The 25816-nt window shown below is 38.4% G+C and overlaps 2 protein-coding genes across 3 annotated transcripts in view; one reads left to right on the forward strand and one right to left on the reverse strand.

Moving 5' to 3' along the window:
- Positions 1 to 727: 727 nt before the first annotated feature.
- On the reverse strand, positions 728 to 3748 carry ndufa2.L (NADH:ubiquinone oxidoreductase subunit A2 L homeolog). Its single transcript, XM_018252043.2, has 3 exons — positions 3590 to 3748; positions 1881 to 1987; positions 728 to 938 (listed from the first exon to the last, which is right to left on the reverse strand). Exons 1-3 carry the CDS (start codon positions 3691 to 3693, stop codon positions 847 to 849), a joined length of 303 nt encoding a protein of 100 aa, XP_018107532.1. The 5' UTR covers positions 3694 to 3748; the 3' UTR covers positions 728 to 846.
- A 61-nt stretch (positions 3749 to 3809) lies between these two features.
- ik.L (IK cytokine L homeolog) overlaps positions 3810 to 25816 on the forward strand; it is a 28053-nt gene continuing 6046 nt past the window's right edge. Inside the window, exons 1-16 of one of the 2 annotated variants that reach the window (XM_018251030.2) lie at positions 3810 to 3956; positions 5631 to 5697; positions 6856 to 6948; positions 7336 to 7395; positions 7825 to 7992; positions 9491 to 9605; positions 13070 to 13140; positions 15963 to 16009; positions 17334 to 17497; positions 17919 to 18027; positions 19577 to 19616; positions 21665 to 21920; positions 22540 to 22558; positions 23576 to 23654; positions 25433 to 25513; positions 25647 to 25704. In XM_018251030.2, the coding sequence (XP_018106519.2) occupies positions 3818 to 3956; positions 5631 to 5697; positions 6856 to 6948; positions 7336 to 7395; positions 7825 to 7992; positions 9491 to 9605; positions 13070 to 13140; positions 15963 to 16009; positions 17334 to 17497; positions 17919 to 18027; positions 19577 to 19616; positions 21665 to 21920; positions 22540 to 22558; positions 23576 to 23654; positions 25433 to 25513; positions 25647 to 25704 (1566 nt within the window). In that variant the 5' untranslated portion in view covers positions 3810 to 3817. 2 annotated transcript variants of the gene reach the window in all.

Consider the following 25816-nt stretch of genomic DNA (forward strand, 5'->3'; position numbering starts at 1 on the left):
ACCCATTATGGAATCAGCAGAATGTGTACTTTTCAAAGATATATGGTTTTCTAGGGTATACCTACTGTTTCAGGATTTTTTGGCCTTGGAATCTAAAGAATTAAAAATCGGTAATATACTCCGGGGAGTTTTTGCTGTACAGAAGTCCGAAATCTCCCTAAAACTATACATATCTGGTATTGGCACCTTCGAGAGATGTGAGGCTTTCCAAATCAGATGGATTTTCATGCATACAAATATTTTTCTGGTATAAATTCATATTTTTGAAAAATAGGGATTTTTCTTTTTTTTTTTTTGGTATTTAAAGCTATAAATCTTTTTGCAGAGGTGGAAATACATAAAAACTCAGATTTAGGCAGATTTAGAAAGCTCAGGTTCTCTTGGAAAAAAACAATGCATAGTTTTCCTAGGTAAACTAAAGGTTTCCTGGAATAAGCAACTGGACGGCTCTTCTGGTAAAAAGGGTTTATTGCAGCAAGCTGCTTGATACACGGAGGACTGAGCACCTGGCCATTTGGAGCCGTATAATGGTGAGCTGGAGCGGTCTCCTTGTGTTTTGCTTTACATAAACAAGTTTCCCCTCAGAAAATTCCTATAAAGTGAGAAAGCCCAAAATGTTTCAAAAAAGTTGGGCATTTCTTGTAACCGAAATGTCAAATTCTGTTGGCACTTGAAGGGTTAACATTGCTTTTGTGGATACATTTAGCTTTAATAAAACAAGAATGAATTGCACAATTAAGAACTTTTATTCTGATATATGGTGGTACAGGGTAAATATAACTTAACGTCCATCAAAGGCGGGAGCTTTCCTTGTTTTTATCTGAAAATATTTTCAAAACGAATCCTTCATGGTTTACGGGTAGCAACAGACTCCAGAGCCCTGGCGACTTGGTCGACATTGAGGTTATTTAATGAGACATTTGTCTCCTTCCCAAAATCTGAAGGGGAGAGAAAAAGTAGAAATCAACACAAGCTTTAACAGTAATGTCACAGCAATGGAGGAGATTAGGTTCTCATAACAATAAACCAGAAAATGCATAAATTATGCTTTGCTATTATGGGTGTAGATTGCTGAAGACAGAGCTAATGAGTAATTCTCAAGTGCAGTTAGTCCAAGAATAAAAACACAGGTTCAACTAAGAGTAGAACCAAAATGGGAGGAGAGTGACATTTTTGTTTGGGAAGGCTACAGCCAGAAGACTTTCCATTAAATAATTTATAGTTATTTATAAATATATAGCAGTTGGTCCCTTTTTGGGAAGGCTTCACATATACTTTTGAAGGTCCTGCTTCATTTTCAGAAAAAAGGACTATTTTCATCATGACAATCTAAAAAAAAAAAAACAATAGCCCTATGAATAGGTGACAACAGAAAATATATCCAGAAAACGAATAAAAACGGTCGGGCTCATTTATAAATACTGGGCAAATTTGCACCTGGGCAATAACCCATAGCAACCAATCAGTGATAAGCTTTTTTTCAGCCAGCTGTAGGTTGAACACTGGAATCAATCACCTGATTGGTTGTCATGGGTTACTGCCCAGGTGCAAATCTGCCCAGTGTTTATAAATAACCTCCAGTGTCATGCAACCAGCACTTGCACTTCAACTAAAGCGTGTATTTTACAGACATAATATACAAGATCAAATAATTTAGTTTGTTGTTCCTGGTCAATTAGCTTCTCTTCTGGAAGCAGACTGAAAGGCAATAGCAGATGGGATGTTCGGTCACAGTTCTCCAGAAATAATAATAAAAAAAAACAAAAAAACTTTGGTTGGAAACTTTTTCTCCCCAGATGGGCCACAGGCTTAGGGAGAAAACAATTTGCCAGTATACTAAATCCTAAACAGTTCAATGATGAAAGTACTTTTCTACACACCATATCTAGCCCATAATTTAGGTTGAACTCCTGAGCATTCTCTTATCAGGATGGGGAATTCTGGGTTGGCTTTCTTAAGCTCCACATAGTGCTGTTCAACGAAGTCTCTGAAAGAGAAAACAAAGGAATATCATTTACCTCTAGGATCTGACTCCAGCCAGGGTGAGAATTAGGGGGTCTATTTATCATGCTGTGTAAAAAGTGGAGTGAAACATCAACGATGATGTTGCTCACGGCAACAAATAAGATCTTTGCTTTTTTTTTTGATCCGTTGAAATCTTATTGCGGATTGGCTGTTATGGACAACACTAGAATGTTTCTCTCTACTTTTTACAGATCGTGATAAATAGACCCCTTAGTGTGCATACATATTTGCGGTCTTGTATTTCTGGGACTATATCGAAGTAGTTAAAGTGGACCTGTCACCCAGACATAAAAAAAAACTGTATAATTAAAGTCATTTTCAAATTAAACATGAAATCCAAACTCTATTTTTTTAAAGCATTCATGGCTGTTGTAAACATATTTAACAGTCTCAACTGTCAATCAAATATTGTATGCCCCTCCTCTATGCCTCAGGTAGTTACTTTCACTTTCCATTCAGCACTTCCTAGATGTCACTGCTCTCCCCACATTCTCTTCACCATTTAATTGTGTAACCAGGGCATGGGGATGGACATCAGGTCCCCCATTCTGGTGCACAAACAAGATTCTGAGATGAAGCAAGGCTTGTCTTTATAACAGTGTCCACAAAATGGCTCCTGCCTGCTTGATATAATTATGAATTCCCAGACTGAAGGAAACAAGATTCAAATAATTTATACAGTGTAATTAAAGTTATTTTTGCTTGACTAATTGGGATAAAATAGGATTTGGAATATTTTTATTGGGTTATGGGTCCCCTTTAATACAAAATATGTTTGTAAATTTGATATAAGCCTTCAAAGGGGACCTGAAGTGGAAAAGAAAACCTATGGGGCAGATTTATCAAGGGTCGAATTTCGAAGTACAAAAAACTTCGAAATTCGACCATCGAATTAAAAAAACTTAGAATTCGAATTCGACATTTTTTCAACAAATTTGGTAATCCTGTGGTCGAATAAAAATCGTTCGAACGATTCGAATGAGTTTAGCGATCGATCGAAGGATTTACATTCGATGTGTAAAGACTTAGAAAGATGTTGTAGAAGGTCCCCATAGGCTAACATAGCACTTCGGCAGGTTTAATTTGGCGAAATATAGAAGTTGAAGGTTTTTTTAAAGAGACAGTACTTCGCTTATCGAATGGTCGAATATTTGAACGATTTTTACTTTGAATCTAAGTCAATTCGAAGTCGTAGTATCCTATTCGATGGTCCAAGTATCCAAAAAATGACTTTGAATTTTTTTACTTCGAAAATTCCCTCGAATTCACTTCGACCCTTAGTAAATCTGCCCCTATGTGTCCATTGTTATAGTTCCCCTTTAACTTCATCTGCCACCATTAAGATTGTGAAGTCCCTATCAGCAGGTGAAATTTAGCAGATGCCCCTGACTGTGGATCTCCCCTATCACAGCCAAAGTAAATATGGGATCAGACTATATTTCGGCGATGGGTAAATCAGTATTGTCGTGACATTGCAGGGAAGGTGACCCAGTAATGCTAATGACGTCTTAATCCAGCATCACTCGCACGTCGAGTCGCCACATGCTGTATTTCCTTTTCCTACCTGACTCCCTGACTGCCGGTCGACTTCTGGCACAGATGGATCCTGATTTCTCTCAAATTTCTGCTTAGTTTTGACCCAACACTCCTTACTACTGCGGCTGCCATCTTTGCCTGAAGATACGCCAACCTGCCGTCCAATCAAATAAGAGAAACGCACAGACCAATAAGCGCCCTCGGAAGGCGCTGACTGAACCAATCGAACCGGACCGTAAAATACGGAGATGGTTGAATGCGCATGCTCTCCATTATCCAATTAGGGGACTCGTTAGGTTTGTTTTGCTGCTTCCTGAGGATTTTGGGTAAAACGCAAATTAGTTCCGGTTTCCGGCTGGTGCTTTCTGTGGTTGCAAAGATGTCGGAGCGTGAAAGTGAGTATGAAATAATAAGTATACTAAAAGCTTGTCTGGGCCTTTAGAAAACATATATATTTTGCACGCGCAGTATTCTGATAGTGGAGTCACGGAACGGTGTAGGCCATAACCAGCACTGCCAGCAAATGGCGTGAGAGAGCCTCCATGTTGGTGGGGGAGTGGAGATAGCGATTCAGAGCAGTTCAGTAACAATCAATATAATACAGGAGCACTTCTCATACTCCAAAATGAAACTGTTCCCTACAGCTTTGCTGCAGTGCATTTCTCAGAGCTTTCTGTGCTTTTTTTTTAAAGGAGACATATAGGATAAATGGAAAAAAACCCTGATTTTGTAGGCAGTTATAAGTAATAGATGGTGTTGCTTTTACATGGTGCTAAAAATATATGTTGTCTTGAAAAAATAGCCCTTTTTATTGGAGCTCCCTATAGATCTGTCCTAATGGTCCCTTCCAGAAGCACAGTAGGAGGGGACAACCAATCACAGCCCTGCAGTCAGGCAAACACAGACAGGCTTCAGTTCCCTATCAGGTCCTGCTAGCTACTGATTGGTTCCTGTCCTACAGCGCAAAACCTGGGAATTCAGGGAGAAGGGAGGGATTATTAGGATTTTTGCAGAAATATACAATAAATCAGCCTGAAACACTGCTTTTCTTCTATGACTAAATGAGTATTACACACTGGTACATTCTTATTTTTTACACAATATGTCTCCTTTAAAAAAAAAAAAAAAGCTGCTGATTGGTTCCTGTCCTACAGCGCAGTGAGATTAGAGCCGCCAGCTCCCCTGCAAAACCTGGGAATCCAGGGAGCAGGAAGTGGAAAAGAAGGGAGGGATTATTAAGATTTTTGCAGAAATATTCAATAAATCAGCCTGAAACGCGACTTTTCTTCTATGACTAAATGAGTATAACGCACTGGTACATTCTTATTTTTTACACAATATGTCTCCTTTAAAAAAAAAAATGCTGCTTTTCAGAGTATTATTAAAAAATGTGGCTAGGGATGCATCGAATCCAAGGTTAGGTTCAGGATTCAACCTTTTTTGCAGGATTTGGCCGAATCCTACTGCCTGGCCGAAACGAATCCGAGTCCTAATTTGCATATTCAAATTAGGGGCAGAGAGGGGAATCGTGTGACTTTTTGTTACAAAACAAGGAAGTAATAAATGTTTTCCCCTTCCCGCCCCTAACTTGCATATGTAATTTAAGATTCAGTTCGGTATTCGGCTGAATCTTTTGCGAAGGATTTGGGGTTTTGGCCAAATCCAAAATAGTGGATTCGGCGCATCCCTGGCTATAACTAGATGTTCCGTTACCACTGTTTCTGTACCAGAACAAGTCATATATTGTACGCAAACACAGACTTTAGCTGCAAAATTACATTATTCTCACTACATGTTTCTACAGTGGGCTCTTTTTCAAGCGAATACTAGATGATTGATTAAATATCTTTTAGATCTAAGACAGCTGCTAACCTGGTTTTGTACTGTAAGATACAATCTATTGCAATGCCCACCCTCCTATCTATCTCCCTCTTCTTACTTCTCTTTCCTTCTCTCCTACTTTATGTTATGTTCATAAAATCAATAACGATAATCTTTAAAAAAAAAAATAACTTCTAGATACATAATTACTTCTAGCATTTATATGAATTTTTATTTCCTATTTATAGGTGATATGTTTTCTAACCCCCTGGCCCCTGAAGGCCACGAAGTGGAGGACATTCGTTCGTATCAGCAGTAAGTTAAATTAAATGTCAACTTTTATATGATATTATTTGATGGAGTGAAGGTGGCCATAGACACACAGATATTGTATGAAACAAATTTTCGTATGATATTCGGTCCGTGTATGGTGGGAAACCAGGCGACCGATATCGACGTAAGACTTGGATATCGGTCGGCTCGTCGATTGGACTGGACGGAAAATTTTGATTGGTTCTTTTGGAGGCACCCAAACATCGGCCATTGTTAGTGCTGAATCGTCAGATACAGGTACAATTCTATTGTTTCTCCCTGTATATCTGACGATTCAGCTCTACACGTGTGCATTGAAACAGAACTATCGTTCTTGTTATGTCTATGGCCACCATAAGACTGCTAAATAAAAAGGAACGTTATCACTTCATTTAATCTTGATTTATCATTATGCAAGTTTGATTTAAGGGTGGCTTTATGATGAAGATCTTATGAATGTTTATTTACTGTATTTACGAATGAGGCCCTCATTTATCATTCATGGACAGGGTGAAAAACAATTGACTCAAAGTATGATTTATTTTTTTACTCTTTGCACCTTGTCCCTCATTTTTGCACATTGTACTTTTGAACTGTATTCTTTGCCAAAAGGAACCCCAATAGGTTTTAGATCTCCTGTATGTCTAGCACTAATATTTGTTAATAGCACATTATGTAAATGGACATATGGTTGGTGGAACATTTACATCCCCTATTCTGCTCCTAACTTTTACATCTGAATGTAGGGTGGCATCTCAACCCCCAATTTGCGTGTCCTTCTGATGTGCAAATTAAATTGCGCCAGCAGGCACAAGATGCAGCAGAGCCATGCACTTACTAACTGCATTCCAAATGACACATTCAGTAGAGCACAAAAATGCCAAGTGCTCTAAGGGTCCAGATTTTGTACCCTTTAATGCTCTTGCACTAGTGTCAGTGGAATTAATATATGGGCCATATAGTCCTTTTTTTCTTTCTCTCTCTCTGTTAACAAATGTTAGGTTTTAGCAGAATGTGGATATGAAGTCTTTAGATCCTCTGGTTGCAGTTGTGGCCATTAACCTCTTTTAATTAGATCCCACTTGCCCGCATCCCTATAGATAGACCTGCTAAAGATGGTTGCATAACTTACAATATTGACCTTTTATAATTTTTTGTTAGATCGAAACTGACGAACGATGACTTCCGAAAACTGCTTATGACTCCACGTTCAACTCCTTCTTCAGCTCCGCCTACTAAATCCCGCCATCATGAGTACGTATCTCCATTATATATATTAAACAATACATTTTTAAAGTTTTCTAAGACCTGCGAGTGCAGATCTTACCTGATGGAGATTGGACTGTGTTCTATTAAGGGCATTTCTATTGTAGGATTTGTATCACTGACCTGTCCCATAGACTGCGTAGTGTCTCTTTATATGTATGTACTGATGCTCTATCAAGAGAAATATATATTATTTGTATATTCTCTTCTAAATAGTAAAACCTTTTTTCCCAAAGTAGGACATAGAATTATCGAAATTCAGTAATAAAATGTACATATTGTATGTTTTTGTTGTCTTCTGACATTCTGCGAGTGCATTTATTTTGGGAGATGAGTCTGCTTTTCTGATCTGTATTTTTTATCTATTTTTTAAAGAATGCCACGTGAATATAATGAGGATGAAGATCCAGCTGCTCGAAGAAGAAAGAAAAAGAGGTAAAATAATACACATACATGGGAACTGTTATCCAGAATGCTCGGGACTTAGGAATTTCCGGATAAGGGCTCTTTCTCTAAGGATTTATTAAATCTTATTTGGGATCAAGTACAAGCGACTGTTTTATTATTATTATTATTATTATTATTATTATTATTATTGAGAAAAAGTAAATTATTTGTAAAAATTTGGATTATTTGATTATAATGGAGTCAATGGTAGAGGGCCTTTCCGTAGTTCGGAGTTTTCTAGATTACCAGTTTCTGGATAACTGATCCCATGCAGTCACATCGGCACTCATCACTCTTAGTCATTGGATACTGATGACGATCCTCTGTGAATCAAAACACATAGATGTGATTATGGTAAAATAAACTGTTAACCAATACATTATTTGCATTACAGTCCTTTTGTTTTACTTTTGCCAGCTACTATGCTAAGCTGCGACAACAGGAGATAGAGCGGGAGAAAGAACTAGCAGAAAAATACAGAGACAGAGCCAGGGAACGACGAGATGGTGTTAACAAAGATTACGAAGAAACCGAGCTTATCAGCACTACAGCCAATTACAGGGCTGTGGGACCAACAGCTGAAGCGTAAGTCTCTAACAAAGTAGGAAAAATACAGCTTTAATTAAGTTTGAAGTGCTAACTACAGTATGAGTTGTCTTATCCTAGTAAGTCCTGTAGCTAAACAAATAAATAAATAAAGAATTAAAAATCTGTGCTTCTGGATTTATCCCACCTCCTCTTAATTCAGTTTTTACACTAGTTTTTAATTGTCTCTTCACGAAACCAGTTTTCTATGAAAAGACTGCTCCAAGGAAGAAGTTTCTTTTTTTGGTATTTTCCATTCTGAGGAGATGTACCCAGATACCTCTATCTGTGGCTCTCATTTACTTCTAGCTTCACACTGAATTATACAATGCAGTAAGACGTTTTAAGTAATAGTTCAGGGATCCTCCCTTCTTTGTAACTTTTTTCCTATTGCTATAGGTGTCCTATTTCCATTGCAAAACTCTTATTCTGTGAGAATGTACCGACAGTTACTGAGTTTATTTTCTGCAACTTTTCCGCTGTATGAAGGTTTTTTTTTTTTTTGGCTGGGCAGAAATATAACAGAGGAGTGTGCTGCAGGGAAGAAACCAGAGCAACATTTCTATAATCATTTCATTTTCCCTATTTTCGACTTTTTGCTTGGGGAGGGGGCCCGTCACCCAAAAAAAATATTAATAATCCTATTTTATCAGATCAATCAAGCAAAATGAACTTTCATTACACTATATAAATTATTTGAATCTTGTTTCCTTCAGTCTGGGAATTCATAATTACAGCAAGCAGGCAGGAGCCATTTTGTGGACATTGTTTGTGCACCAAATTGGGGGACCCAATGTACAACCCCATGCCCTGGCGAAACAATTAAACGGAACGGAGGAATGTGAGAGCAGTGACATCTAGGAAGTGCTGAATGGAAAGTGAAAGTAATTGTCTGCCCCACCTCTATGCCCAGGGCATAGAGGATGGGCAAACAATATTTGATTGACAGCTGAGATGTTTAAATGAGCTTACAACAGCTATGAATGCTTTAATAAAAAATAGAAATTGGATTTCATGTTTAATTTGAAAAAGGATTTTTATTATACAGCTTTTTGTGCCTGGTTGACAGGTCACAATTAACGTAAATATGAGTTACTGACCAGTAAGTTGTTTTGTTTTTTGCCAGAAGACATTTTAATAATAGAGCCATCATTTTGTTTAGCAGAGCTTTTGAACTAGGGATGCACTGAATCCAGGATTCAGTTCGGGATTCGGGCAGATTTCGGCCGAATCCAAATCCTAATTTACATATGCAAATCAGGGCAGGGAGGGAAATCTTGTGTCTTTTTGTCACAAAACAAGGAAGTAAAAAAGTTTTTCACCTTCCCATCCCTAATTTGCATATGCGAAGTAGTATTTGGTTCGGTTTTCAGCTGAATCTTTCTTGAAGGATTCAGGGGTTCGGCTGAATCCAAAATAGTTGATTCAGTGCATCCTTACTTTGAACAGAGCCTTTATGTGCAGTCTTCATTTTCGATTTTAATTATCAATTTTACAGTGACAAATCTGCAGCAGAGAAAAGGCGCCAGTTGATCCAGGAGTCCAAGTTCTTGGGTGGTGACATGGAGCACACTCACTTGGTGAAAGGTCTGGATTTTGCTTTGCTGCAGAAGGTGAGTAAGTTGCTTACACAGGTTGTTTGACTCGTTGTTCCATTTGCAATGAGAAGAAAGCACCATAGTCTTAAAAGAAATTTTGTTCTTCGTGTTTTTTAATTTTTACATTTTAAGGAAATAATTGTGTCCATACATTAATCAGAAAGAGAGTGACATCCAGACAAAAGGAATATATGCCCTTAAAGGGTTGCTTGTATAAGATTAGCCTCTACGACACATACTTAACTGGTAGAAGTGTGGCAGTGCTATAATGCTTCAAATAAAAGACTAGGATTTCGCCAAATACTGACTCATTCACCAAAGAATTGGCTACTTTATAATTGTATTGAATTTTAAACCTGGCGCTTATAGTAAATGGAGTGTTCTGGATAGTGATAACAGTTCCCAGTTTGAAGTACTTTTACTTTTATTTTGAGTTGGAGACACAATTAGAATGCTTCTTTACAGCAATGCAATGTTTCTCGAGTTGGCCTGGGGCTTCCAAGTGCAAGGAAATTGATGATACTGTATTGGCTAGGTACTTGTGGTTCATTTGCACATGGAGTAGTTGGTTTTTAGCTTTCCTTTTCATTATAACTCGTGATATAATTCCAGTCACTATGCTGCATATGGAATGCCCATTTAGGCTACAATATGATCATACGTGGTACATACTATCAATGCTATAATCCTATATACTAACCGAAGGCCTATCTATGTCCCGAGTGGAGGGGAGGCAGATGCGCACGCAACTTCGGTTAGGATCTATGAGATGCGCGCGCAACTTCAGCCGAAAGACATAGATGCGGCCTTCGATTAGCAGATGTGCTGGAAGGTTAGGATCAGAACAGGTTAGGATCGGGGAGGCAGATGCGCTGGAAGGTTAGGATCTAGGGAGGCAGATGCGCTCACCGTCTCCTTCTGCCTCCCGCCGCCTCTTCTTTCCTGCTCACTCAGGCGGCGACCGCTGGAAGGTTAGGATCTAGGGAGGCAGATGCGCTCACCGTCACACTAGGGGAACCGGTTGCGTACCTGCACGAAAGTCTGTATAAGCGTCGGCCATCTTGCTACTCCTCTGCGACTTTGTCATCCGCCCACTGCCAAATCCGCCCACTAAAGTCTGTATAAGCGTCGGCCATCTTGCTACTCCTCTGCGAGTTTGTCATCCGCCCACTAAAGTCTGTATAAGCATCGGCCATCTTGCTACTCCTTTGCAAGTTTGTCTAATGGCGGCGCTAGCGTCACTCTAGGAGGGGAACCGGTTGCGTACCTGCACGAAAGTCTGTATAAGCGTCGGCCATCTTGCTACTCCTCTGCGACTTTGTCATCCGCCCACTGCCAAATCCGCCCACTAAAGTCTGTATAAGCGTCGGCCATCTTGCTACTCCTCTGCGAGTTTGTCATCCGCCCACTAAAGTCTGTATAAGCGTCGGCCATCTTGCTACTCCTTTGCAAGTTTGTCTAATGGCGGCGCTAGCGTCACTCTAGGAGGGGAACCGGTTGCGTACCTGCGTGGGTGGCCATTTTTAGCAAAACGGGCTATATTATCTCCAAAAAATATTGATGTTGACATGATAAACAACCAAGTGATTGCATTACTTCCTGGACAAAGCTGTGTCTTTCTGAGTACTGACTGTATTGATTCTGAAGACGAAAGTGAGAAACTTAACTTCCCATTAGAATATTTAAACACTATCAACAATGCTGGATTACCACAACACAATCTTATACTCAAAGTAGGAACAATAGTCATGCTGTTAAGAAACCTTAAGGGTAGGGGCACACGGCGCGATTTCGCCGCGATTCTGCGCTAAGCGAGTTGTCGCTGCGTTTTTTAAGCCGAAATAGCTTTGCTAACTTTGGCGCTGGCGTCAATGCAAATCGCGGCGAAATCGCTGCGCTAATTCACACGCGGCGATTCGTTTTCTATTGTCGTCCGAAGTTGCCTCGCTGAGCGTTTCCGGGCGACAGTAGAAAAAGAATCGCCGCGTGTGAATTAGCGCAGCGATTTCGCCGCGATTTGCATTGACGCCAGCGCCAAAGTTAGCAAAGCTATTTCGGCTTAAAAAACGCAGCGACAACTCGCCCAGCGCAGAATCGCGGCGAAATCGCGCCGTGTGCCCCTACCCTAACACTAAGCAAGGTTTATGTAACGGTACACGGTTGGTTGTGAAGAGCATGAGACAAAATGTTATCAAGGCAGAAGTGCTTACAGGATCCCATAGCGGTGATACCATTTTGATTCCCAGAATTGACCTTACCAGTTCTGACCAGGAATTACCTTTTAAACTTAAACGACGACAATTCCCCATTAAGGCTGCATTTGCCATGACAATCAACAAATCACAAGGACAAACATTGGATAAAGTCGGCATTTACCTATCTGAGCCTGTGTTTGGTCATGGTCAACTTTATGTTGCATTTTCAAGAGTGCAGCGTTCATCTGATGTTAAAGTCAAGATTTTAAGTACAGCTCACCAGGGAGAACTCATTCAAGGACAGGAGAACATTTTCACAAAAAATGTTGTTTATAAAGAAATTTTTCAGTAACATTTTACTACCAATAAACTCAAAATTTAAGAATTCTAATAGCAGATAGGTAATAACAAGCAATAGGCACAGATTCACTCTACATCCCCACAAATTAGCGTCGCCAGTTGCTGCCTGGGGATGCCGAGTGAATCAGCACCCATCGCATTTTGCTGCCTCACTGTTGTTACCATTCTTTCATTAACGATTCTTTAGAGAATCGGGGGTTTACTGGTTGATATATAAAGCACTGTATCCTGCATATTAGTCATTCAACAAAAACACCCAGTATTGCTGCTGTTAGCTTACATGAACAATATTTTCCTTTAAATGTTAACTAAATCCACATATGCCACCTATTCAAATGTGCTTCATAAGGTGACTTTATCCACAGACTTAAAATAAATGTTGCCCACTAGTCGAAATTTTGTCAAGGAATAATGGTGGAATGTGATTTCCCTCAAACATAGGGATAAACTCTGGTTTTACCCAGTAATAAAAAAACAAGACATTTGTTGCTTTAATAATCTTTAGTAGGTAAATTCTGCTTCTCTTGAAACTGGTTTAATAAGCACATTTATTTCTGCTAACTCAAGGCACTATTTTATATATGGGATATGTGGTTTGCCCTTAAACCTGCAGGGTACCCTTGGGTTTACCGCTGATTAGCTGGGTTTGGGTTGAAATTTGGGTGACCATTATGAGTTGGGGTTGGGTGTTGGTCAGACTAGGGAAGTACACTCCTTCTCTGCTCCCAAAGATTCTGTTTTGTCTTTGAACTAGAGGCGTGCCTGGAGGTAGGGTACAGCAAAATCAGGCAACTAGTATGTGTGACCAGCGTTCTCACATGAAAAACTTTGCAAAAAGTGTAATTGTTAATTGTAAAAAAAAAGTTATAGGCAGAAATGTGGATTTTATAAGCCATCCCACTGTTGTATCCTTTCTGTTCCTAGGTCCGTGCTGAGATTTCCAACAAAGAAAAAGAAGAAGAGGACATTATGGAGAAACCCCAAAAGGAAACAAAGTAAGAGGAATTAGTCCAACTGTTTGCTATTAAGCATCATAAATTAATTTATTTTGGTGGACTTGTAACAAATGTGTAGGCCTTTTTAGGAAAGCCATGGGTAAATAAGAACTGCTGGTATCTCTTGTGTGTGGAGCATTTTTATTAGTTGGGAAATTGACTCCACGATTCCAAAAGTCATTTGAAAAAGTTTGGGAACCACTCTTAAGTGTTTTGTTTATCATTGTCTGAGCTTTCTAAGTAGCAACTTTCTTTTTAATATAGAACATGCCTTATGGAAACAGTAGTATTTCAGCAGTGACATAAAGTTTATTGGATTTACAGATAATAGGCATCATAACAAAAATACACATAAATTTGGGCATCCCAACTGAGATATTGCACCAATAGTTGAGCCTACTTTTGCAAGTGTGAAGCCTCCTATAGCCTTTGATGAGTGTCTGGATGTGGGTATTTTTGACCATTCGTCCATACAAAATCTCTCCAGTTCAGTTCAATTTGATGGCTGCCGAGCATGGACAGCCTGCTTTAAATCATCCCATGAATTTTCGATGATATTCAAGTCGGGGGACTGTGACGGCCATTCCAGAATATTGTACTTCTCCCTCTGCATAAATACCTTTTGTAGATTTCGACCTGTGTTTAGGTTCATTGTCTTGTTGGAAAATCCAACCCCTGCGTAACTTCAACTTTGTGACTGATGCTTGAACATTATCCTGAAGAATTTGTTAATATTGGGTTGAATTCATCCGACCCTTGACTTTAACAAGGGCCCCAGTCCGTGAACTAGCCTCACAGCCCCACAGCATGATGGAGCCTCCACCAAATTTGACAGTAGGGAGCATGTGTTTTTCTTGCAATGCGGTGTTCTTCTTCTGCCATGCAAAGCGCTTTTTGTTATGACCAAATAACTACATTTTTGTCTCATTAGTCCAAAAAATTTGTTCCAAAATGACTGTGGCTTGTCTAAATGAGCTTTTGCATACAAGTGACTATGTTTGTGGTGTGAGTGCAGAAAGGGCTTCTTTCTCATCACCCTGCCATACAGATGTTCTTTGTGCAATATGCTCTGAAATGTACAACAATGTACAGATACACCATCTGCAGCAAGATGTTCTTGCAGGTGTTTGGAGGTGATCTTTGGGTTGTCTGTAACCATTTTCACAATCCTCCGTATATACCGCTCCTGTATTTTTCTTAGCCTGTCAGACCTGGGTTTTACAGCAACTGTGCCTATGGCCTTCCATTTCTTGATTACATTCCTTACAGTTGAAACTGACAGTTTAAACCTCTGAGATAGCTTGTTGTAGCCTTTCCCTAACCATGATACTGAACAATCTTTGTTTTCAGATCTTTTGAGAGTGGTTTTTAGGATCCCATGCTGTCACTCTTCAGAGGAGAGTCAAACAGAAGCACGACTTGCAATTGGCCACCTTAAATACATTTTCTCATGATTGGACACACCAGTCTATGAAGTTCAAAGTTTAACGAGCTAATCCAACCAATTTGGTGTTGCCAGTAATCAGTATTGAGCCATTGCATGCATTCAAATTAGCAAAATTGCAAGTTGTTCTTCTGCTTGACTCTCCTCTGAAGAGTGACAGCATGGGATCCTAAAAACAACTCTCAAAAGATCTTAAAACAAAGATTGTTCAGTATCATGGTTTAGGGAAAACTACAAAAAGGGTACAAGGGTACCCACATTTTTACATAGCCATTTTTTTCATATTTGATTTAATTTCATACAACTGAATACTGCTTCACTAAAAATCTTTGTTCAGAAAACAACCCAGTACTCAGATGTTCCTGGGAAATGAGAGACATACCATAATGAAATACATCTTTTTTGTTGAAATTGCAGGAAATTATTATGCAAGCTCAGAGGGGGTTCACAAACTTTTTCATATGACTGTATACAAGATGGACTGCATTGCATATACATGTCCAGCTCCCTTGTGCTATGTTTTGCTTGTCATCTTGCTACCACCCACTGGTCAGTGGTGGAGTTTGTCTTCAAGGGCACATTTTTAACTGTGAATCGATTATTGCAGAGTTTTTAAGAACACATTAAGCAGAAAAATGTAAAAAAGATTGTATAAAATGCAATGTGTTGGCTAACTATTCGATATAGGCAAAAGGCTAAAATAAAATACTGTATAAAATTATTCAGGGTGCAGTTATAAAACACTTTTGCAGTAGACATTCATTTGTTTTCCTTTCAAAGTTTTTAAGCTATTTATAAAAGCTTAATGTAATGAATTTTGTAACAACTGTTCCTACTGTACAGTGGAGAATCTTTTCAGAAGTAAACGGTTCTGCTCTTTACTGAGCAGAGCAACATCAGATCAAAATCCTCAGATGACCTTTCTCATGTATTTCATTAGCATAATGAATAATAACCTCCGAACTATTCTCTTTTCCTTCTGAACATATTTTCCTAAACTGTAAAGTCAGAACAACTTACCAGCAGACGGTTCTGTAAAATCATTATATCGGCTGATAATAAAGCACTTAATAGATTTTATAAAAACTAAAAAACACAATGTCAATTGCAAAATTAAACCTTAGATTAAATTATTAAGTGTTCTATTATACGTGTCATTTGTCTTAAATGATAAGTCAGCTGATAAATCTATTAAAATAAGAATACAGTTTGCTTTAAAGGGTAAAAATATCTTTAGCATATAAATTGTTTTGTGTGGTAGATCTGCCACTTTTGTATTCATTTATTTCTTCAGTGTTGAGGGAGAATGGGTAAAAAGAGAGGGTTTACTTCCATTTACAAATAAATGTTGTTTACTTTTTTTTTTTCCACCATAAAGGAAAGATGAGGACCCAGAAAACAAAATAGAATTTAAGACTCGCCTTGGTGTGTATATTTGTTAAACTAAAAATCATGTTGCATGCTGTTATGTATGTTTTTATATATATATATATATTTATATATTTAATCTGATGGGTTGCCAAAACATGTCTCCTTACTTTCCAAACCCATATAAGTATACTTTTCCATACACAGTGGTTCTGTGCATTAAAGGGAAATATCACTTTGTAGATTATGTGCCAGAGAAAGCAGTTTGTTAAGCAGTATCAATGGCTCAAGCTTGTGGTCATGGACCTTTAAAGTAATAAGTTTGTTTCCAAAATAAATATACATCTCCATTTAAAGTGGTTGTTTTCAGATAGATCACCAGAAATAACGACTTTTTCCAATGACTTGCTATTGTGTGACTGTTTTCTAATATTGAAGTGTAAAGTGTAATTTTTCACCTACAGATGCAGCTCTGGGAGGGGGGGTCGCTGACCCTGTAAATTGTTCTAAATGGATACATTTAGTTGATACATATCTTGTCTTTGTCCCTGCTGAGCAGAGTCTATGGGTTTCATTACAGGCAGCTGATAATTGATACAATAGTTGCTAATATTCCAGAGATGCTGCTGAGAAACTACTAAATGTTGCAAAATTCTAACAGTTTAGAGTCTGCGCCTGAATTACTGAGCTGCCAGACTGAAACACCTGGGACAGGAACATTCAACTTTAAACTTAGATTTTGGAAAAACAGTAAAAAATGGAAAATAAGTGAAAAAAGTCTTTATTTCTGGGGAACAATCTAAAAAAGAGTTTGGAAGATGAACAACCCCTTTAAAGGGATTCTGTCATGATTTGTTTTGTGTACTTTTTACTATAGAGTGCTGTTCTTATATATACCAGGAGGTTGTTATCTGGTTACCTTCCAATTGTTCTGCTGATGGACTGCTGGGGGAAGGGAGGAGGCTGATATCACTCCAACTTGCAGCACAGCAGTAAAGAGTGACTGAAGTTAATCAAAGCACAAGTCACATAACTGGGGAAACCTGGGAAACTGATATGTCTAGCCCATGTCAGATTTCAAAATGAAATATGAAAAAATGTGTTTGCTTTCTTGAAAAACAGATTTCAGTGTAGAAGTCTGCTGGAACAGCACTATTAACTGATGCGTTTTGAAAAAAACATGTTTTCCCATGATGGTATCCCTTCAGGATCAATCTGACCTTATGCAGACCAATATTGGCTGTTTCAGATTTAGCTTTTCAAGCAGTAAATGAAGTCTGACTGTCAGAAGCTGATTCTATAGGGCTGACTATAAAAATCTGATGCAGTCCTTGCACATAATGTGAATCAGAACCTCATATGGTGAACATTTTCTTCTTAGGTCGCAATGTCTACCGCATGCTGTTTAAACCAAAAGCATATGAAAGGAATGAGCTGTTCCTGCCTGGCCGAATGGCATATATTGTGGATTTAGATGATGAGTATGCAGACACAGATATCCCAACAACACTGATACGTAGCAAAGCTGACTGTCCCACAATGGAGGTAATATTTACTTTTTTTATTTTAATGAACTGCTAGATGATGGAGAGAGAGAGAAAGAAAATCATGTTTTAAGGATTATTGTTATATACAATAATGGACTAATCATTCTTTAAGCTTTTGATTTATATGTAATCTTTATATCACATCTTATAATCGGACTTTATAGCGGCTACTTTAATAACTTGGAATTTTTGCCAAATTATAAATTGATTGGCAAACATTAAACATGTTGTCCCATTTCAATTTAGCATAGAGTAGATGCTACAAAATGCTAACAAATCTGCTGATGTGCATTGAGTTGAAAATTGCCTTGAAATTTTTTCCAAAAGATCGCTATTTCATGGAAGTAAATGACGGTGATTGAGATTCTTCTGCATGTTACATGGCTACAATACTGATCTTGTGAATACTCAATTTACAGGCTCAAACAACGCTCACCACCAATGATATCGTTATCAGCAAGCTTACTCAGATTCTGTCCTACCTAAGGCAAGGAACTAGAAACAAAAAGCTGAAGAAGAAAGACAAAGGTAAAGGGCCGAGCTCTCCAATTCTAATTTAGATAGTGACCTGTGTAATGAATGGGCAATGTAAAATGGGTTTAAAAAGGCACAGCTATTTATTTACTATTTGGATGTTTTGCAAAGAGAACGAGTAAATGAATGAGTAAATGACTGGATGAGGAAAAATGTAAACATCCTGGCAGAGAGAAACAATACATGCGAGTGTTAATTTACATTAACATAAAAATATGTTCAAATATATTTTGAAAGTGGAAATTGCATAGATACTGCAATTAATGTTCCTTTAGAGCAGGGCTGTCAAACTGCCCCCACAGTCTGAATGCTGGGACTGATTACATTGTGTAAATTTAAAAGATATCAGAACGGAGATTAACTGGCCCCTGCATTGTTAAAATTAATCACCTGCAGTCAAATTCAGATTATAATCCGCCTGCGTTGTTTACACCTGTAACCACCCCTGTATTGTTCACACCTGTACTCCTCCTGCGTTTTTTACACCTGTGATTCTCCTTGCATTGTTCACACCTGTAATCCTCCTGCGTCGTTCGCACCTGTAATCCCCCTGTGTTGTTCCCACCTGTAATCCCCCTGCGTTGTTCCCACCTGTAATCCCCCTGCGTTGTTCCCACCTGTAATCCCCCTGCGTTGTTCCCACCTGTAATCCCCCTGCGTTGTTCCCACCTGTAATCCCCCTGCGTTGTTCCCACCTGTAATCCCCCTGCGTTGTTCACACCTGTACTCCTCCTGTGTTTTTTACACCTGTGATTCTCCATGCATTGTTCACACCTGTAATCCCCCTGCGTCGTTCGCACCTGTAATCCCCCTGCGTTGTTCCCACCTGTAATCCCCCTGTGTTGTTCCCACCTGTAATCCCCCTGCATTGTTCCCACCTGTAATCCCCCTGCATTGTTCCCACCTGTAATCCCCCTGCGTTGTTCCCACCTGTAATCCCCCTGCGTTGTTCCCACCTGTAATCTCCCCTGTATTGTTCACACTTTAGATATGTTGTTAGGGGGTACCTGAGGTGTATACTAATGTTCTGGGTGTTGTTGTGCTATCCACTGGGCGGGGGGGGGACATATGGATTTAAGGGTATTTTTTAATATGACTTTTTCCGCATATGAATTATGAGAGCGAGCACCAACCATTTGTTTTACTTGTGCTGCCACCATTAATGTAGATTTGGTCTTAACATTTTTTGTGGTAACATGGGTGTGGTTCAAAACAGGGAGTGGCCAACACTGGCTTCCATTATCGTCCTTCCACCACAGAAGTTGGGTAGCACTGCTTTAGAGCATTATGGATTATGTCAGCAGCAGAAAAAGTGAAATGTATAAGGATTGTGTTTGCAGTAATGTAGTAGCCCCCAGCCCACAGTTGAGTTAATAATTTTTCGTGTTTAGTCACCAGTCCTGTTTTTGATAAATTAGGCCTGCCTTAATCCTGCACTATACCAGGTTAATGTGAATAACTACCAAATAAAATGTTTCCATGTTTCCTGTGTTTGGGGAAGGCATTTTCATGTCTCATTGTATGTAATTTGCTCCTGTTATAGGACGTCTAGATGAAAAGAAACCTCCAGAAGCTGACCTGAGGTAAGATTTATTCTCGGTTGCATATGTTTCCCTACTCAATCAAGATAGATATAGATATAGATATATATATATATATATATATATATATATATATATATATATATATATATATATATATATATATATATATATATATATATATATATATATATATATATATATATATATATATATATATATATATAGAGATATATATATATATATATATATATATATATATATACATATACATATACATATACATATATATATATCGTTTTTTTTTATTTTTCTTGTTGGAGCAGTGCTTAACTTTAAATTATGAAAATTGCCCTAAAGCACAACAAAGCCAACTAAAGGCTTCAGTAATTTAGTCTATAAACAGGCATGAAAGTAAATTAGATTACACTGTGCCTTTTGTTTAACTTTGGTGACTTACAGCGCAAGTCAACCCCAAAATAAAAATTTGCCTAATAAAAGTAAACCTAATTCTAAGTAACTCCAATATACATTTACAGCGAAACCTTAATTTTAAGTACCCTGTGGTCCCGCCAATTTATAATGCATTTCTATGGGTGCATTTCCCTGATTTTAAGTAATGTTTTCCCAGATTTTAGATCAAAATTTTGTTTTGATGTACCCAAAAACTGCTTTTTTCCCCTCTGAATGTTATTATTTGTGAAATAAGAGGTTTAAAATACTAACCTGATGTATAATTTGCCATGGTTTTGCCTGTATGGTGAATTGCAATTAGTCTGCCCCTTATACAGTCCTGCACCAATCACTTATTGCTTTAGCTTGTGTATGTGACTATAGTAATATTGCTTAACCCTTGTTATTAACACAGTAAATAGTGTATCTCAAAATAAAATGGACTCCTGTGCTTAAATACTTTCAGTACTTGAAGAAAAAGTAACTTTAACACATTTTCCTGGATTTCACATCTTTTATATTTTTTTACATCTTACATTTTTCCTGGTCCCCTGATAAACGTAAAATGGGGGTATTCTACAGTATTAAATTGTCAGTGCTTTTAAAGTTATTTGTAAAATATGTCAATTGCTACTAAAAACAGAATTGGCTTAACTCCTGATTGTTACTTTTTGAACAATTTTTTAGTTCCCCAGCAAAGACAGGTCTGTTAATCAGTTGCCTTGTCTTACATTCTATCAACAGCTAAACACACATTTTTTCAGACAAACAAGGTGAATGAAGTTATTCCATGTTCGGTCATTGCTAGGTAGATAATTAGATTACCAAAGCATAATCCCCTTGCATAATGGCCTTCTGGTTATCTGTGCTCTGGCAAGGAACAATCGTGTAGTAGCTTTAGTTTCCCTGTTGTTCTTAAAGAGATACTGTCATGGGAAACCATTTTTTTTTTATTAAAACCATCAGTTAATAGTGCTGCTCCAGCAGAATTCTGCACTGAAATCAGTTTCTCAGAAGAGCAAACAGATGTTTTTTATATTTCATTTTGAAATCTGACATGGGGCTAGACATATTGTCAGTTTCCAGGTGCCCCCAGTTATGTGACTTGTGAGCTAATAAACTTCAGTCACTCTTTACTACTGTGCTTCAAGTTGGAGTGATATCACCCCCTTTTCCCCCCAACAGCCTAACAACAGAAGAATGTGAAGGTAACCAGATAACAGCTGCCTGGTAGATCTAAGAACAACACTCAATAGTAAAATCCAGGTCCCACTGCGACACATTCAGTCACATTGAGTAGGAGAAACAACAGCCTGCCAGAAAGCATTTCCATCCCAAAGTGCTGACTGTTTCTGAAAGCACATGACCAGGCAAAATGACCTGAGATGGCTGCCTACACACTAATATTACAAATAAAATAAAAAAAAAAATGCACTTGCTGGTTCATCTTAACCCCAAACCTCACAGCATAAATTTCCTATCAAAGTAAAAAAACATCTTGCACCTTCAATGCATTATTGTCTTTACTTCTCCATAAAGTACCTCATGGTCCATATAACCAATATTGCTTGTTTTATGACACAGTAGATGTGTAACATTTTAACTTTGCATCCTTCTTCCTTGCTTGTCTTGAAAAGTATTTTTGATGATATTGGAGACTATGTCCCGAGCGCAACCAAAGCTCCACGGGAAAAGGAGCGTGACAAGCACAGAGAGAAGGACCGGGATAGAGAAAGGGACCGCCCGCGTGAACGGGACAGAGATCATGACAGAGACCGGGAGAGAGACAGAGAGAGAGCAAGAGAAAGAGAGCGAGAGCGTGAAAGGGAAGAAGAGAAAAGGAAGCACAGCTACTTTGAGAAACCCAAAGCTGATGATGATGAAGATGATGAGGTAAGATGATCAGCAATGCCAAGTTTCTTTTAGACTAAACCGCAATGATTGGTCTTCTTGAATATCTTGCATATTCCAAGACTTCTCCCTTATTGATCAATAGGATTTGGTTTAGGATTCAGCCTGGCCCAACCGAAGTTTTAATTTTATCCTTTCTGTGCCCTAATTTGCGTTTGCGTGAAACATTTGTGACTCTCCCGATGCCAAAATAGTGGATTTGGCATCACTACTGTTCAAGTACATTTGAACTCTCGCTAAATAATAATATTTCAAAAAAAGTATAATATTAACAGAAATTGATAGCGCTTGTTTTAAATCTTCATCCCCCTTCCAATGGCAGATGTCGGGTACAGTACACATTTTATGTTTTGAAGGTGTAGTGTGATCAGTGTGTATTGTCCCCAGCATATGATATCAAATAGGCGAGAGCTGGTAGCTGATTTAGTGTATAGTTTATATATCAACTGAAATATAACTGATCATCTCCAGCACTAATTGATTCCTTCCCCCCCCCCCCCCCCCCGAGTCTCTTCTACAGAAACCTGAAAGAAACTCTTAAATTATGTCTAATTTGTTATTAGGCTGACTAGTAATTCATTGTTTTGTGATTTGCTTACAGCCTATTGATACTGACAAAGGTAAGATTCCATTTTATATTTTTATTGTGCAAATCCTTTCTTACAAAACCAGTTGTCCTTCTTTATGGAATATCTTTACTCTGTTCATACACAGGTTCATTTGGGAATCTTTGCCCATTTTGGCCGCCCAAGTTAATGCCTTATTGGGGATGTTAAGTCCATAATAATACTGCATATACATCTTCTCTACCACAAAACAAGCATCTTTGCAATATACTTTATTGAGAAATTCAGTACTGTTTTCTTAAAATAAGTAATCTTCTGCTGACTTTCGTCTCCTCTCCCTCTCAGAGTTGCACACTGAAATACTTTGACAGCTTCATGGCTGAAGTAGTGCAAAACGATCAGATACTCTGCATTCCGTAGGGCAGGTAAGCAGCAGGGGGATTCTTTCTCACTGAAGTTAACCTCAACGATAAATAAACATAGATTACAGCTTCCCTGCCCTTTGGAATGCAGAGTATCTGATCATTTTGCACTACTCCGGAGGTCTGGCCATAAAGCTGTCAAAGGATTTCAGTGTACAACTTTGAGAGGGAGAGGAGACGAAAGTCAGCAGAATATATAGTTAAGACTCTGGAGAACCAATTGCTGATTCAGTGATTCATTTATTCAAAACCAGTGCACAACATGTTTCGGGCCCAGTGGCCCTTCCTCAGGCCTGAGGCAGGGCCACTGGGCCCGCAACGTGTCGTGCACTGGTTTTGAATAAATGAATCACTGAATCAGCAATTGGTTCTCCAGAGTCCTAACTATATACTGTATTGTGAAAGTCACTAGGCCTGACGGTGCCTAACTCTGAAGTTGAACCAAACTAAACAACGAAAGGATTACATCATCCAACAACACACATATCTTTGAAAGTCAGCAGAAGATTGCCTATTTTATCAAAACCGCACTGAATTTCTAAATAAAGTATATTGCAAATATAGTTCTGTTAAGGTGGAGAAGAGGTATTTGCAATATTATTTTTTGACATGGCATCCCCTTTACTAAATCTAAATATATTCCTTACAGGACCTGGATCTACCAAGGACCTTCTGAAATCCATCAATGACAGTTTTGCTGGTGCTCCTGGATGGATGGAATCAGACTTATATCCTTTTGCCAAACAAATAGTATTTTGTTTGTAACAATAATATAATCCGCAGCCAAGGAATGTGGCACATTGCTGATTTTACATTTTCTATCCATGTATTACCTTACACTACACTATATCAGACTTTTTATTTAAAATGTATGTGCTAATATACTTTTTTTTTTTTTAATTCCAGGGTTTTAAGAGAATTTTTTAATTCCAGTGTGCTAACAGTCTTTTTTTGATTCCAGTGTTGCTAATAGAGTGACTCAGAGTGAGATGCTGATGAATGATGCCAGCTGTTTAGATAAAAACTCTCACAAGAGCATTGCTGTGTACATGTTCAAAAATAAGCTTTTCTTTTTATAAAGAATCTGCTGCACTTCCCCTCCTTGTCTGCTTGCACCTGGAAGCATTGTTTCTGCTCGGGTGCAAGCAAGATTTGATGATTGTGGCGCCGATATGTGCCAAAATCTGCCCTGTGCCTTTAGAATAAGGGGCAGGTGCAACGGATTCTCTGTCGTCTGGCCCTATCCTTAGGGTTATGGCATGAAATCCAGTTTTGGGATTTTTTTTTTTTTTTGCAGCTTTTCATGTTCACATCTATGGGAACCAATCCACTGTTAATATCGGAAGTTTTTGATCTCAAAAAATAGTAGTAATCAAAAAAATACAAACTCCATCCTATATTTTATATACTGAACTTATTGCACCAGCCTAAAGTTTCAGCTTGTCAATAGCAGCAATAATCCAGGACTTCAAACTTGTCACAGGGAGTCACCATCTTGCAAAGTGTCTGTGACACTCACATGCTCAGTGGGCTCTGAGCAGCTGTTGAGAAGCTAAGCTTAGGGGTCTTCACTAATTATCCAGCAGAAAATTAGATTGGTCTGTAATATAAGCTGATGCTACAGGGCTGATTATTAAATTCTGATGCAAGTTGCACTGTTTTCTGTACTGCCATGTAGTAATTATCTGTATTAATTACTAATCAGCCTTATATTGTGACATTTCTATTCTATGTGTACTGTATATTGTGAGTGGGTCCCTAAGCTCAGTAAGTGACAGGAGCACAGAGCATGTGCAGTGAATCAGCAGAAAAGAAGATGGGGAGCTACTGGGGCATCTTTGGAGACTCAGATCTTTACTGCTAAAGGGCTGTGGTTGCCTTGGGCTGGTACACAAGCACAAAACATTTCTAGCTACTTCTTTAGTTAAAGGACAAGGAAAGGCAAAAAAATAAAATCCCATTTTTACTTTCTTTAATGAAAAAGAAACCTATCTCCAATATACTTTAATTAAAAAAGGTGTACTGTTTTTATAGAAACCTGACTGTATGCAGTGACATTCTCCCTTCATTTACTGCTGTGGATAGGAATTGTCAGATGGTCCCTAACTGCTCTGCAAGGAAACAATCATACTTATGAACAGCAGGGGGAGCCCCCGCCTTACTTGCCAGCCATGCAGAACTGAAGCAGCTTTGTTTATCACGATCCCTAAGCAGCCCAGACCACACTGAGCATATGCAGGGTCAGGCAAAGATGTTTAACAAAGTTACAAGATGACAGCCCCCTGTGGCCAAATTTGAAAGCATAAATCATTTGTTTGATTAGGCTTGTGGTGCAGTATACAAAATACAGCATTTCCAGCCTTATTCTATTTTAGACTTTCCTTGTCCTTCAAGCTTTAGTTCTCCTTTAAGTCAGTTATGCCTCTTTTTTTATCTCAAATGTTATAATTTGACACACATTTTGTACAAGGCTTTGTAAGTTATTGAATCTTTAATCAATAAATACATTAATGAAGAAACATGAAGACACGCAAGTGGGAGATTTCTTTGGAATGGGCAACAGCTACGCTGAATGTTACCCAGCCACGTAAGTTTCTACTTATCCGCAATGACTTGTGAACCTAAATTTTATTTAGCATTAAAGGGATAGTTGCCATGTGTTTTAAAATCAATGAAGCGTGATTAGTGTCTAACGTGCAGCCAATTCTTTCTCTGTACAGCATGGACGCCATGGCAGTGGACAGTGATGAAGAAGTAGATTACAGTAAAATGGACCAGGTACATTTTTTTTTCTACAAAACTGACCTTGAAGAAAAGTATTATTATGAGTGTATATATAAAGTTCATCGAAGAGCCGGCACTCTCGAAAACTAAGATTAACTTGCCTGGG

This window comes from Xenopus laevis, chromosome 3L (genome assembly GCF_017654675.1).
Source record: "Xenopus laevis strain J_2021 chromosome 3L, Xenopus_laevis_v10.1, whole genome shotgun sequence".
Taxonomy (NCBI): domain Eukaryota; kingdom Metazoa; phylum Chordata; class Amphibia; order Anura; family Pipidae; genus Xenopus; species Xenopus laevis.

Bases quoted from the DNA above. Each gene is read 5' to 3' on its own strand.
- ndufa2.L (XM_018252043.2), bottom strand. From the start codon at position 3,693: ATGGCAGCCGCAGTAGTAAGGAGTGTTGGGTCAAAACTAAGCAGAAAT. The intron at 1,988-3,589 runs GTAGGAAAAGGA...TTTCTCTTTCAG, and splicing joins ACCGGCAGTCAGGGAGTCAG to AGACTTCGTTGAACAGCACT. The intron at 939-1,880 runs GTGTGTAGAAAA...TCTCCCCTTCAG, and splicing joins TAAATTATGGGCTAGATATG to ATTTTGGGAAGGAGACAAAT.